We start from the raw sequence: 16075 nt of genomic DNA on the forward strand, positions 1-16075 counted from the left end.
TTTTCTTGCCTAGTTATTACAACCAAAACACATTTTGCAAAACACATTTTGATTGCAGGCTTTTAGTTGGTTGTAAAGGATACTTAGAGAGTACTTATTTTGATAATGACAGTGATGTAATGTGTGAAAATAGTTTAAACATCTGTGTAGGGAAGGTAAGCAGAAAAGTAATTATTTTGGTAAAAGATGTTTGAAAGCAAGCATGCTGCTTTATGCTTTCGCAAATAACTGTAATTTAACAGCTGTAAATACACATAAGAAACTGTAAGTTAAAACCATTTGAGTAATACCTATGTTTGCTTCTCTTGGTCTCGAACAAGAAATTCTACAGACAGGCATTTTATCAAAACCGTGAGAGCTGTCTCAACAAGCTCACAATTTAATTTTAAATGCAGCAAAAGTGTACAGCAAAGTACGATAGTGATGATGGGTTGAAGGAAGAAAAATGATCTGGCAACTGGGGTTGCATAACATAATGGGGACTCAATATTTTGTTTGGAAGAATAATCAGGACAAACCTGCTTCCCAGGAAATGTTTGAGGGGGAAAGAAGTGTGGTCAAAAACAACAATGATGGAGAGGCTGAAACTTTAACTCAGTGGTTGGTAAGAAATGTCATTCAAAGAAGCAGCCAGCTACTTGAGAGCTAAAAGAGAAAGTAATTCCTCTTTGTACTCACCAAGGGTATATTAATCATACAGATGCACTCAGTTGCAAATTCTATAAAGAAAAAGCTTGATTTATACCCTAAATTCCCTAGGTGGGTATCACTTCTAAATAAGAAATAGTGCCAGCGAACTCCATGAACCTGGCATGGTAACTTTTGGCTTCGCATAGCATAGATATGTGTTGTCTGTAAAGTCTTATTGGATGGTGTCCAATCAAATTCCATAACAGAAGTGATATGCATGCAGGCAATACTTCTGAAGCAGCCATGACTCATTGGGAAAGTCCAGAGAGCATTTTCAAAGAGGAAATTCTCTGCTGTTTTCAGTACACTGGTCACAGTGCATATTTGAAAAAATTGTCAGTCTCCTGCCGGGCCATATGTGACAGGCTCCTGAGACTCAAGCCTGGAGCAAGTTCTGAACATGGGACATGAAGGAATCAAGGCTAGGATTTTAAAAAAAGAGAGAAGAAGAATTAGGAGAAGGCCAACAGAGCAATAAGGCATCTTCTTGACAGAAACAGGACAAAACAGATCATGTGATACTTCTGGTAAGCTGTTCTGAGAGCCTAGGGGGTGCTAAAGGCAGAGTATAAGTGACTTAAATAAATTAATGAATACTTCCTGCCACCCACAAAAGCTTTTCCTGCTTAGCTTAGCCCTAATCTCTGGTTTGAGCAGCACAGGAAACTGCTGGTATGTTTTGTGAAAACTGGCCTCATCTAATTGTGTTTTCCAGCACCTCGCCAGGTGCAAGATGAAAACATTTTGAGGCCAACTTATTGTGGTTCCTTGGATTGCTAATATACATTCTGAATTGTCAAATGGAAATGGAAAACTGCTACCTGGAATTGCCCTTAAAGACTGCATCAAAGGCTGTATCCACATACATGATGAAGTCTGAGGTGTTGAGTACCTACTAGGAGAAAAGTGAAACAGAATAATAAGGCTACATTCATTAAACAGGAGAGGATACCAACCTCTTATTCTGGTTTTGGGGGATGTGAGGGAGGGGGAACGCATAGCCATAGACTTGCCAGGGAGTCCTTATCTGGTGTGTTGCAGAGGCGGTAACTTTTGCTCCCTTTCCAGTATACAGTGCAAATCAGCTGGCTAGTAACTTACAATCAAGTCACTGTGAAGATCGGGAAACACAGGGGTGTGCCCAAACCTCATATCTCCCAGCTGTTGGCGTTCTCTTGAAGTGCAGATGACCACAAACCCTGTCTGTCTGAGCTTGAACCATTCAGTAGGGTTATAGCTGCTGGTTCAATCCTTGCTGTTGCCCAGGTGCTCTTAATACCTGGGTATGATGTGTTGGCAGCCACTGGAATATTTTGCAGTCTAGGCTGGAGGCCAGGAATTTCCCTCTCCAGTTACCGGTACATCCAACGTCTCTGGAGTGCTTCATAGCTCATAGCCAGCTCTCCCTGGCTGACCCTGGCTGCTTTTGAGGACTGCACCCATTATAGGGACTGGTCGCCATGCCACAAGATCATCTTGGGGCACCCAAGGGGCAAAATCATTGTGTGTGTATTTTGCTCAATTTAGCAGGAGCCCGTTTCCCTTCAGGCTTCTCTTGTGGATGCAGACAAGCCTCAAGTTGCTCCTGTGTGTTCCACACAGGAAAACACCATCTTTCTCACAGGTGCTGGCTTCTCCTCCACTTCCTTCTGCTCCCCCTTTTCCACAGCAGGCTCCCAGGGAGCAGAGAAATCAATCAACAGCAGCTCTTGCATGCTCACGGGCACCTCCAATTCCTCCTTTTCCACAGCAGGCTCACAGGGAGTAGAGAAGTCAATTAGCAGCAGCTCGTCTGCTCCATCCAGAGTGCGTGCGCACATACACACAAACACACGCCTTCAGCTACAGATTGCATCTCTTCACAGTCCAAGCCACTTAGCTGCCCATCCACACTCTGGATCTCTCTCTTTCCTTTTAGGTCAGGGGTCGGCAAACTAAGGGCCGCGGGCTGGATCAGGCCCAATTGCCTTCAGGATTCGGCTTGCAGACTGTCTGTGGATCGGCGTGGGGATTCTGTACATTCGGGTGGCACCATTTCCCCCCCCCCTGCACAATTCCATTCCCCCCTCTCCCTCACACACACCGTGGCGGCAGCGCCTCCTCCCTCCCTCCTCTTAGCTTCTCCCCACCCTGCCTAGAGGAGGAAGGGGGCTGGGCTGAGCTGGCTGAGTGTCATTTTAAGCAGCCCCTCTCTGGAGCCAGCCCTTTTGCGCAGCTCATCTTTCCGCTGCCCCCACCACCACCCTGGTGCTTCTGTGAACCAGAGAGTGGAGCAGACAAGCTCCCTCTGCCTACCCACGAGAAGCAGTGGTGGCGGCGGCAGCCCCTGAGAAGGTAAGCGCTGGGGCTGGGGAGGAGGATTACTTGCCCCCCTCGCCTCTTCTTCCAGCTCCCCCCTCCTGGTGCCGCTTCTCCAGCCTGCCACAAGGTCTGAGGGACAGTGGACCGGCCTGCAGCTAAAAATTTTTGTCAACGCCTGTTTTAGGTGCTATTCAGCTCAGTTCCTGGGTCACTTTGAACCCCTTGTGGCATCTCATTAGGCGAGGTTCTCACATCACATGGAGTCACACTTTTCTCTCCATGCAGACTTCTCATGCACTCTGCTTGCAGCTGCATCATTTCATTGAACAACTGGTTCTGCTGCTCCATCCACTGCTCAAACAGTTGGCCTCGCTGCAGGGTTATTTTGAAAACATCTGGCTTTACTATCCCATCTGTTGCTGGAGTTGCTGCTGGAGCATCAACTTGAAATGCTCCATGAATGCCTTTCCTCCCTCCATCATGAATCCAGGCACCCCTTGTCTACAGGGGTTTTCTCCAGGAAACACAAATCCTACTTTTAACACCAGTGGTACCTGCCATCCCAATCTCTGAGCATTCTTTGAGATTCTAGGCATTTCCAGGCATCTGGGTTTGCTTTTGGAAATGAGGCACAGTGGAGACTGTTGTGTCTTGATGATATAAGGTTTATTTACACATATAGACAATCAGAACCCATAATGGAGGGCCTCACAGCATTAACACCCCGAAAGGGTCTTGTTTCTCTCATAGCTGCAGCCTTGGATCAAAACAGAAATCAGCCATGGCTCTCTGACCCTCTGATTAAGCCTTTTACAGCCTCCAACATCACTGCCAAAACCTCATCTTAAACTCAGCTCTAAAATTCTACCTCAAAACTCTCTTTCGTCTTTCAAACTAACTGAGTTGAGGGAGGGACCCTTCCCATTTTCCGTCTGGCAGAGCATGCCCTCTCTCTGACTTTGCTGATGGCCCATTACCTTTACCCATGTCTGGTAGCCCATTTTAACATTCCAAGCATGCATTAAATTCTAAGACCTATCAGGAATTTAGAGCAATCTGGCACCCAAAAACCCCAACACATAGTGTTGGTGTAGATGAGGCCTTATTATTTAAGACAGCAGCCTGAAAGCAGCAACATTCCTTCCTTGTGATGTCTTTCAGTTACAGGAAAGCTAGTAGTGATGTTAAACAGTAAAAATAAATAAATCAGAAGCAGCAGTCAAGTGCACTACCTGGGATGAGGTGCAGTTGTACTAGCTGTTCTTGTAATGTTCTTGTGAAAACAGCTGGCATGGCTGTCTGTACAGTGAGACCAGAAGTCCCCCCCCCGCCCCCTTCTGAATTTAGCCACGCTCTAGCAATTTTATTTTTCATTAACATTGAACTACTGTTCTACTATCACCCCTTAAATTAAATCTAAGGTTGTACAGACACTGGTGTCATTGAATTATCAAACCCCCCCAAGGGAACCTGCTCAAGGTAAGTGATGTTTCTCTTACTGCCCTGTCACATCACAGGTCCTTCCTATGTGCTCATGCCAGAAAGACATGGCAGCAGAATCCTATGCCTGTTTACTCAGAAGTAAGCCTTTCCTTGTTCACTGTGGTTAAGAGATATGCAGCTCCCAGTTCACTATTGCAATTCAGTTTTGCTATTGCTGCTGCAAACTTGGTCATAATTTCTCAGACCAATAGCTTTGTCACAGCTTCAGAACCCTTTTAATCAAGGCTTATCAGTGCAAAAGGAATCTGTAGCAAAGATGTGCAGATATATTTACGTAGAAATGACCTACCAAGAAAAGGTGAGAGCTTGTTGTTACTGCTTTATGAACATAATGCTAACTTAATTTCACAAAGCAAAGATTGCTGTGCTAGGGTTTTTCCCCCTTCTGCTCAGCCACTTCTGGTCTTCAGGAAAAAACAGATTCTCCTTGTGTCACTTTTAATTGATTCCCATTGCATTAGATCTTGTTGTCAGCCTTTATAAAGGCAGTGTGCAAGGAATTTTATCAAAAATTGACTCATTGATTCCTTGAACTGATGAAATAATTGGAACTTGATATGCCCAGTGCAGCTTCTTTATAATTTTACCTTCCATTATAATAAGAAAAATCCTCTAGGTCAGAAGTCTACGAATTACAATTATTGCATTCGCCTAAGTCTTAAAGCATGAGAACTGCTCAAAGTAATAAGCGAACCTCCATAAGAATGAATTTGCTTTGGATCATATCCAAGCTGTCTTTTATTTATTGAACAGCTTGTATTCCCCATTTCTGCTCCAGAAAGGAGTTGCTGGTTATATACAACCACAAAAATAAAAACAGGAGCAACTCATCATTAGAACCATCAGCAAAACAAAGCAAGACTAAAAGCAGCATCAAAACGCCCAAAAGGCATCAAGAGCACAGAAAGCCAGAGCTAACAATAGATAAGCTTAAGCAACAGCAGGATCAAAAGGTTGTTTAAGAAGAAATGTCTTCAAAGGCTGGCAGAACAGCAAATAGAAACAAAGTCAACCTAACTTCTTGAGGAATAGAGTTCTGCCTATGGGGCGCTGCCACAGAAAAAGCCCCCTTGCACACTGCCACCAATTTAGCCCTAGAGGGCAGTGGCATGCGTGAAATCCATCTAGTTCAGCTTTTGGCTTTCAAGTATCTGGAGTGACTTGGGATTGAGCCTGGGGCCTTCTGCACACAAAGTTTATGCTCTTCCACTGAGCTACAAATTCTCCCAAAGCTTGAAAGCAAGGTGCAGATATTATTGCTTGTCTCTATAACCTGTTGCCAGAATTTAGCTATCAAGGCTATTGGTAGATTTATCTTCCATGAAGCTGTGTGGTCCCCATTTAAAGCTATCTACGCTAGTGATTCAGTAAGTCTTCCAGTTTTTATGCACGATTGCTAGGGCTGCACCATCATCTGTGTGCCTCACCCTAAAGCAACTTGATCCTTTCTGCTGTCATTCAGTGCACCCTCTGCTCCAGGAATATGTGTGCAAAACTATAATACACAGGAGTTCTTAAAACGTTTAATTCCTCAGTCTATTATAGAAGGATCCCGTCTATTATTAGATTATGTTGGCTATAAGCCGTGAGAGAGCAGTTAGCTTGCCCTTTCTGGTTGGTAATGCTTCACCACCACAGCCAAAACAGGACTTTGTATCTGAACACTAGCCTGGTAGCCATAGGCAAAAAGGAATGGCTTTCAAAGAGGGTTAGACAAACCCATGCAGGAAAAGGCTATGATCTACATCCATTGGAGGCAGTTTGCCTCTGAATGCCGGTTGCTGGGAATCACAAGTGGGAAGACTGTTGCTGTTCTCAGGTCTGGCTTGTGGGCTTCCCAGAAGAGGCATCTGGTTGGCCATTGTGAGAACAGGATGCTGGACTAGGTGGACCATTGACCTGATCCAACAGTCTCTTCTTGTGTTCTTAATCCCATGCATGCATAGGAGCAGATGGAGGAAAGAGGGATGAAGGCTCCATCCCTCCTCTCTGCTCACCATGGCAACCAAGCAAATAAGCCCTCTCCTCTGCACTAGCACAGAAATGCAGTGGACTGCTGCAATAAGGACGCAGTTCCCTATCCCATCTTCTGCCCCCACATCCCTGCCAGCTAGTATTTTTTGATACCCTAGCAGCCTTTGTGGGCTTACTTAAAAGGCTGTGGGATAGTGATAGGATAGGGTCAAATCAGCACATGCACACACCCAGTCTGGACCCTTGCAATTGTTCTATGACACCTTCCTTTAATTTGGACTGCCCTGCTTTTTATCTGGCCCTAAACTCATCTCTGTTTCTCATGTCTCATCCAGGAACTGGGTTACTAAAGGAAATGGGAAAGGACGGATCCATCTTGCAGGAAGTGAAACCCTCCCTTTCCATTCTTTGCAGCAACTTCTCTCATACATATGTCTCAGCCAAGCTGGTGCTTGATAGTAAAAAGAAACCACCATGTATATACACATTCGTATATTGATGGGGGACAATATGCATCAGAGTTTTTAATTGTAGCCCAAAATTAGTATTGTGGCTTGGAGGCAAAAACAATGGTTTCCCGTGTCTACTATAATGCTTTTGGAAGAGGTAGAATGGAGCATTTCCTCTTCCATTAAGGCTGCTGTGGTTTTTACTCCTGCATCCTGAAATGCTTTCTATTTACATATTATTATAAGCCCGTAGATTCTCCTTGATTGACCTTATAGGGCAGGGGTATAAAAACCCAACCAAGCTGAGCAGGTGAATTCCCCACCCATCATCAGCCTTCCGGCTGCTTCTGTAATTTTTAGGAGTGCCACTTGATTAAACAAACCTTAGCATGAGTTTAAGCAGCTAATTGATTTCCTTGGATCGGTTTCCATATTAGGAACATCAACAACAAAAGAGTTCAGAAATAAGAAAGCTTCTTTTGAAGCTCTGGGTTAAAATGCAATGCAAGAAGACTGAAGGGGATAGAAACAGAATATAGGGCACAACCTTACACTGAATCAGATAATAGGTCCATCAAGCTCAGTACTGTCTGTTCTGCATTGACTGGCAGCAGCAGTTCTTTTGGGGTGTTTCCAAGCCCACTCTGGAGATGCTAGGGACATGGGACCTTCTACATGTAAAGCATGTGCTCTGCCATTCACCTCTTGCCGCCCTGTCCCCCCAAAAAAGAGAGGGTAGTGGGGAAAGAAAGATGAAAGGATACTTGTTGGGCCAGGAAAGAACAAAGGGCATAAAGGTGAGACTGAGCTGCAGACAAGTGTAGTAAAGGGTGACAAGAATGGGGGGAAAGAAGCAGCTGCCATGGGGTGCATAGAGGAAAAGGTGGAAATGTGGCTGCAGAGAGGGCTGGGGGGACTGAAAAAGAGTGTGTCTTTGGCAGTTTGTGTGTGTGTGTGTGTGTGTGTGTGTGTGTTTGGTTTGTGTGTGTTTGGTTTGTTTTTGGCATGAGACCTCTGCGTTTTGTCTCCTCCTTTCAAAATGGACCCATTGCCCTGTGAAAACAACCCAGATCTTGGGTGACATAGCATGAAACACCCACCCACAGAATTATTCAGAATTGTGCTTGCAATGCTTTCCTACATAATTTGTATTTTTCGGGACACATGGAAACAAATCTAGTTGTGGTATAAGTAGGCACGCTTTCATTCCACCAGGGTGGAGTTGAGCATGAGGCTGGTGTTCCCTGTAAAGTCGCGGGATTAACTTGAGTATAGACAATTTTATAATATACTGATGTGGGAAATAAGAGACCTGGCTGTTGTTTAAACCATGAGGGTCTTAATTCTTGCTCTGGACTAACACTGCTTATAAACCACATTCAACATTTCAGGTTATTTTTCTGCTTCTTAGATATGACTAAATGTGTGGATCTGTTTTTATATTAAAAAAATGTTTGTGTGTGTTTGTGTACATGGATGTGTAGGGAAAAAAAATACTGAAGGCATTTTTTTGTTTAACTGGTGAACTCTGTGTTGTGTTTGCTGTGTACTGCACAGTTGTTCCATTACAATGATCAGCTAAAGCATGAAGGGGAGATGCATGCCTTCAAAATAGAGGACATTCTAGAGGGCACGTGCTGGGAAATTACTGTAGACAATTACTTTTTCATGGCTATCCACTGCCTTTTTACAGAAAGCTCTTTTCCTACCACTTGATCAATGTTAATTGGCCCTGCGTTCTAGCAGATACAAGTGGTGTGGTTAGGGTGCAGATGGTGTGGGGTTATTTATAGGCCTTTTAAAGTTTTCATCCTTAAAAGAAGGAACTAACTCTTAATGTGTTGTTGGTTTTTTTGCATTAGAAACAATGATTTATATATTCTGTTGAGACTTTCACCACATCCACACTCACCTGCTTTCTCTCTCTTTTTTTGTCCTGCTCTTAGATCTGCCTTTGAAGAAGAAATAGACAACATCCCCTCACCTTTATTTGCATGTTCTTCAAAATTGGTGCAATATGGCACAGCGTAGCATCGCCGTGGGATTATTAGCAATGACTCTCTTATCCTTGCTGGGTGACAGTTCAGCTTTCCTGCTAAATCAGCGTCTGAAGGGAAGGTTTCAAAGGGACCGCAGGAATATCCGTCCAAACATCATCCTTGTCCTCACTGATGATCAGGATGTAGAACTTGGTAAGAGCCAGAGAGGTTTGATTAACAGTCAGAGCTTTGATTAACAGTAATTGATACATGTGCAATGGTTTTCACTTTTGCCTACATCGGTGCAGAATTTCATCTACAGTAGATCCATACCTGAGCTATAACAGCCAAACTTCCAGCCTATGAACAAACTATTGCAAAAAGGGTGCGAGTACAAAGGATCATCAAACTGTTCCTAATCCTTTTTTATTTTTTTGGTAAGAAAACTGCCAATATTGACATTTAAATAAAAGTCCTTTGCTCTATTGTTCATTAGTAACCAGCTGTTCTAGAGTTGTTTAAGCTGAAACTCAGGTGCACCTGACATTTCACGTGACATGTATATTCACTTTGTGCATGCTTTGTTCATTTTCGGATACGGGTAATTCACAGATATGCAGGGTTATGTCCCACACACATATGCAAAAATGCACAAAGCCAGGAACATCTGTAGCTGGGTCCACTGCTTACCTGCCTTTGGGAACACAGTGCAAAGGCTCTGGCAGGGTCCTAGAGCCCTCCCACCTCCTCTCCAAAGTCCTGTAAGCATATGTTAAATAAGCATAAGATGCGAGTTACCTGTATCCAACACTCTTAACTACTACACCATGCTCTCACTATCCAGTGTTTGCCATCATGGACTATAAGTCTCGTAAAGATAAGGGTGGGGTCTACTACTGATGCAATTCCATTGTCTACAATCAGAGTAGGGCTGTGTGCAGTGTGTCTTTGCTGAGTCAGCTGGTGCACTGTATGGAACAATGGAGAAGGAGGGATGAGCTGCAGTTGTCCTTTTGATGGTCAAAATTGAGTTAATGATGTCTCTCTTACAGATAATAACATGGATTCATATCGCACAACAAACATACAGACCCCAGCCCCGCACACAAATAAAGGAATAAATTGGAAGTAGTTGAATGAAGAGAAAATATTTTTAAAAAAACCATTTATTATTAATTAAAAAGTGATCGCAAGGCTCTTCCTCCTCGATTTTGTTGCGTTCATTTTATCTTTTTAAAAATAATTTAATTTTTGTTTGCTAATTTTACAAAGGAAGGAGAATTAAAAAGAACTGAAGACAATAAAATAAGTAATCTGTATGGAATACTATTAATAACACACACACACACACACACACACACACACACAGAGTCACCAGTACATATACCTGAAGTTAAACATGCAAGTTAAGCTTTCCAGATATCCAGATAGGTAACCACACAAAACCTGATAACTATACGAAATATATATTTCAAACGTAGCCAGGGTGGTGAAGTCCTCAGACCATTGCATAATGGATGGGAGTAGAAGTCTCTTAGCAACCATAAGGACTTGCAAAACCCACTTTTGTTGTCTGGCTCATAATCCATATACTATAGAAATATAATTTAAAAGTACATGAACATCTGCAAATATCAACCATTTCAGCAATACAAGATTGATTTAAAACAAAAACAAAAAAAACCACTTCTTGTCTTTTGCGTTCCTGATTTGTAATTGCTCAAGAAATACTGAACTCAAGACTTCACCTTCATTTCTGATGCTGATGGCCCATTTCGCAAGTCGAAGAAGGCGTAACTGTTGATAACAAAGATCAAACAAGGCTTTTGGTCTTGCAATAACAATTTGGAGCAGTGGTTAAAGTGATTGGGATTTTCTTTCCTAAACTAACATTTGAGAAGTGGTGTAAGTAACTGAAATTGGGAGGGGGGGGTTAATGTCAGGTCATTCCATATTAGATAGAGAGCTACTTTGTTCCAGTTAAGTTCCTCATAGACTATTTCACATATGATGACTACATGGAGGCAGCAAACAGCAATATGCGGACAGTTGATTGCTCTGGTGTCCCATGCATTCAGCTGAATGTCTGAATGCTGCAGCACACAGTGATGGCAAGGGGATGCCTTGGGCAGTGACCCATAGCTTGAGAGGTTACAAGCATGCCCTTATTTTGAACTATGAAATGTTGGAATTGGTACACATGGTTTAAAAAGTGGCTGCTAGCTTGAACATATATTTTGTAGATGACAGTGCAGTTTTCCACATGCCCATTGAGTTCAGTTGGACGTCTAGGTATACAGTCATACCTCGGGTTACAGACGCTTCAGGTTGCTTTTTTTCGGGTTACGGACCGCCGAAACCCAGAAGTACCAGAAGGGGTTACTTCCAGGTTTTGGTGTTCATGCATGCGCAGAAATGCCAAAATGCAACCTGTGCGTGCGCAGATGCACCGCTGTGGGTTGCGGATTCTGCGGCTTGCGAACGTGCATCCCGCATGGATGACATTTGCAACCTGAGTGTCCACTGTACTTGTACAGTATAGGACTGCAGCACAGCCTGCAAGTGTTGGGAGATTTCATTGCTGTTCATTTTATGCTGTTGCAGCCTCTAATGGATAAGAAATACATATCCTGCTGGTGAGCATGTTCTTCTGTTTTTCTTTAAGGGCATTAAAATAGAATTTCCATGTTGCGCAACATATTTTTGTGGAAGAGAAATCCAAAGAAGCAACACTCAGCTCCTGCAGCTATAGGCATTAACAAAGGAAACATCATTTTTATGATGCTCCTCATTTCTTTCAATTTTTTTTTAATCACAAATGACATTTAGATGTATTTTTAAATTCATACAGTGACTAGAGCATCTCTACTGCAGTTGGGGGTGGGTGGAAGAATTGCATCATGGTTTAAATTCAGCAAGGTTAGGGAAGGTTTTTATCTCACCGTTTTGGTGAGAATGTGGTGTGTTTTAGAGCTAGACAGAGCCGTTTCAATAATGCATATTCCAAAAAGCTGTGCACATTATCTCAGTCTCCTGTGACTAAAATCCAGAGGGTGGTCCTTAAAAATTTATCACGATCTGTTTTATGCCAGCCTGCTTGTCTCTGATGCAATTGTCAAAGTCCTCTGGGCGGTGTACTTCCTTTCTCCAGATGATCTGTTGTCTCTCACCAATTTCAAGCACAATGGCCCATGTGTCCACACACATTAAGATCTGGCCAGAGAGAATGCATTTCGTGGAGCCAGGGGGTGGTCTTCCTCAGGCCTCATTAGACGATCCATGAGACCACATATTAGCTTGAAATAAGATTTTTCCTTAAATCTTGCCTAAAGCTTTAGGCAAATGTGTCCAACTAGATCAGTCAGAATGGACGCACTGAGTTAAAGTGTTGTGATAGATGCAATGTGCCCGTTGCAGTTTGTATCTCTTATCAAGTGGAAGTGAACTTGGTCTTTGGAAGAGCTTGTTCATGCTTTGCTGCAGCGATAGGAATTATGAGAGAATTATGGAGCACATTCGGAGGGCCATGTGGTGTGCAGGTGGGGCACAAATTTAACAAGTGAATATGTGCTTGTTCTCAAGCTGCTTAACAAGACTTTGGAAAATATTGAGGACTTCAATGCTCTTAAAATGTCAGGTTCTAGATTCTGGAGGCATCTAAACATGAAAAGAAAGAAAGAAATTGCAGAACCAATGGCTCCTGAAATGCAGAAATCCAGACACTTGAGAGAAATTTGCATTGTTATGTGTGAATATAAGGGAACTTGTATACTTTATTGCAAATTTCAGTGGCTACTAGCCATGATGGTTTTGTTCTACCTCCACTGTCAGAGGCAGTTTATCTGTGGACATGTAGGTGGGCAGAGTGCTGCTACAATCACCATCCTGCTTGTAGGCTTCCCATAGGCATTGGTTGGTCACTGTGAGAGGAGGATACTGGACTAAATGGGACATTAGCCTGATCTAGCAGAACTCTTCTTATGTCCTTGTACTGCAAACCTAAACACATTTACTAGGAAACAAGACCCACTGAATTAGGTGGGACTTAATTATGAGTAAGCATGCTTATAATTGTACTGATATTGATGTCTATGAGCTTTGCATGACAAAATACAAAGGAGAAGCTGAAAAAATGTGCAGAAATGTCAGAATTACAAAGGCTATCAAGCACTATCTAATTCACAACATTTTAAATTTTTGTGTGCTTTCAAACTGTCTTCAGTTATTGGTTTCATTCCCCAGTTGTTCTGGAGATGAGGACACACAGTTCTTTCCTAATGATATTTTTATTTATTTGAACCATTTAAAGGCCAACATTCCTCCAAAACCAAGAACAGGGTTGCTTACAACGATAATAAAATGCTATTATCATATTGAAACAATTATTAAAACCAACAAATAAAATTAAATAGAACGTGCAGGAATGAGAAATAGTTACTTGAAAATAAGACCCATTCATTTAGGTGGGACTTTCTTCCAAATAAGCATTATTAGCCATGCAGGTTTAATCCAAGTCTGCTTTCCCTGAACGCAACCTGCTGCCTTTTTGTCTACATGTCCATATCAGTAAAGCACAATAGGCACCTGTCTCCTTTTTTGGGGGGGAGCCTTTTAAATAGTTGGAGATTGATATCAAATTCCTTTTAATCTTTCCTCATATTGCATGCTTTAAAGCTTGGTTGGCCTCCAATTTGCTATACCCTTGTTAAATTAAGGCTACTAAAGAGACCAATTTCTCCAGCAGTGGCCAGCTCCCAGGCTATTATTACTTCCTATGGGCCAAAGTAGACATTAAATTGGAGACGCTTGAATGATCTCTTGATTTTTGTTTAATAGAAAGCCGCCACTGGAGGCTGCCTGCTTAACCAGACCTTAACCCTTCCCCGTCCTCATTTTGTCCTTTCAAAATTGTCTTTCTCAAGCTGCTTGGGCAGCCAGGTAGGCAGGCAGGCAGGCAACAGGGTTAAACTGCCCCTAGCCGATGCTCTTCTCTTCTCGATTGCAATCTCAGAGGCTGCTTCTCAGTGTGTGTGTACGCTAGTAATAATCAGGCAGTTGCTATATAATACATTGATCCTTTGATAGTGGAAAAAAGAGGTCTGGTATGCATGAAAATTTATGGACTTATGTGATGATAGGCCACCTGCATGGTTGAATTTCTAGCATCACAAATTGGCTGCGTTTGGATATAATGCTCAGCCAAACTGTGGCTTACCACAAGGGCACTGGTGGATATGGTAAGTGCTTTGTACTTTCCTGTTCCTTTTAGCTTCACGTGGCAATTAAGACTTGGCTTGGCATGTGTCAAAACCCCAGATTTTATGGTTAAGTGCTCTCCTCCTGGCTACAGATCGTGGTTAAAGAGGAAAGAGTTCAAGCACCACCACACATTTGGATGGCGCATTTAGCTGCTACGGCAAGCTTAGCTAAAAGGAACTGTTGTGGCCGGGGGAAGGAGATGTAGCTTGTTGACCGACTGAACCCAAGAGTGCTCATTCATGATACCTCATCATCCTGGAAAAAAAGTGACAAGTGGAGTGTCGCGGGGTTCTGTCCTGGACCTGTTGTTGTTTAATGTCTTTATAAATGACATGGATGAAGGAATTGAGGGGGTGCTCATCAAAGCTGCTGGTGGGTGGGTAGCTAATGCTGCAGAAGACAGAAGTGGGCTTCAGGATGAATTGGGCCCAAACTAACAACATGAATATCCACAGGGCAAAATATAAGGTTCTGTTTTGTTTTTTTATAAATATTTTATTCGTTTTTACATACAAAACAACAAAGCAAAACAAAAACAACGAACAATACACCAAAAACATACAGAATTACACAAACATAACATACTACAGACAACAGAAATAAAAACAGTCTTATCTTCATATTCATCTTGCATTAACTTGTTTCTCTGACTTCCCCGAGTCTCCCTTCCCTGTATTCCAATTCATACAATTTAACAACAAATCCCTTCCCTCTGTCATGTTTAACCTCCTTTCTTGATTTGAATGTCTTAATATAGCTTATTCAATACTTAGAACTTAAGATGTTGGGTCTTCTAATCTTTAAAGTTTTACTCCAATAACCTTATACATTCAATCTGATGTTATTTTAACATTCATTAATCTTGTAGTGTTTCTGTAAATAGTCTTTAAATTTCTTCCAATCTTCCTCCACCGTCTCTTCTCCCTGGTCTCTGATTCTGCCAGTCATTTCTGCGGATTCCATATAGTCCATGACTTTCATCTGCCATTCCTCCAGCATGGGTAATTCTTGTGTCTTCCAATACTTTGCAATAAGTATTCTTGCTGCTGTTGTGGCGTACATAAAAAATATCCTGTCTTTCATACGTACCTCTTGATTGACCATGCCCAGGAGAAAGGCCTCCGGTTTCTTCGGGAACGTGTATTTAAACACTTTCTTCAGTTCATTATAGATCATCTCCCAAAAGGTCTTAATCCTTGGGCATGTCCACCAAAGGTGAAAAAAGGTACCTTCAGTTTCTTTACATTTCCAACATTTGTTATCGGGCACATGATAAATTTTTGCTAGTTTGACTGGTGTTATGTACCATCTGTATATCATTTTCATAATATTTTCTCTTAAGGCATTACATGCCGTAAACTTTAACCCAGTGGTCCATAACCGTTCCCAGTCGGCTAGCATTATGTTGTGACCCACATCTTGTGCCCATTTAATCATTACTGATTTCACTTCCTCATCCTGTGTATTCCATTTCAGCAGCAGATTATACATTCTTGACAATATCTTAGTTTTGGGTTCTAGCAATTCTGTTTCCAATTTTGATTTTTCCACCTGGAAGCCAATTTTTCTATCCAATTTATATGCCTCCATTATCTGATGATAATGGAGCCAATCACAGACTTTACTTTTTAATTTGTCAATACTCTGCAGTTTCAATTTATCTCCATCTTGTTCTAGTATCTCCCAATATTTTGGCCAATTGGCCTCCATATTGAGTTTTTTGACTGCTTTTGCTTCCATCGGAGATAACCACCTTGGAATCTTGTTTTCAAAGAAATCCTTATATCTAATCCATACATTAAGCAATGCTTTCCTAACAATGTGAATCTTAAACATTCTGTGAACTTTAACCTTGTCATACCATAAGTAAGCATGCCACCCAAACGCATTATTGAATCCTTCTAAGTCCAGTATATCTGT

General features: G+C 42.2%; 1 protein-coding gene across 7 annotated transcripts in view; it reads left to right on the forward strand.

Annotated features, from left to right (window-relative positions):
* The window catches only part of SULF2 (sulfatase 2), a 265789-nt gene that overhangs the window by 175007 nt on the left and 74707 nt on the right, over nucleotides 1-16075 (forward strand). For all 7 annotated transcript variants that reach the window (XM_083446839.1, XM_083446841.1, XM_083446838.1 and 4 more), the window contains one exon: nucleotides 8864-9109. In XM_083446839.1, coding sequence (XP_083302965.1) covers nucleotides 8935-9109 — 175 coding nt within the window. In that variant the 5' untranslated portion in view covers nucleotides 8864-8934. The remainder of the gene's footprint in view (nucleotides 1-8863; nucleotides 9110-16075) is intronic.

Source organism: Podarcis tiliguerta (genome assembly GCF_965153285.1).
Source record: "Podarcis tiliguerta genome assembly, chromosome: 6".
Lineage (NCBI taxonomy): Eukaryota > Metazoa > Chordata > Lepidosauria > Squamata > Lacertidae > Podarcis > Podarcis tiliguerta.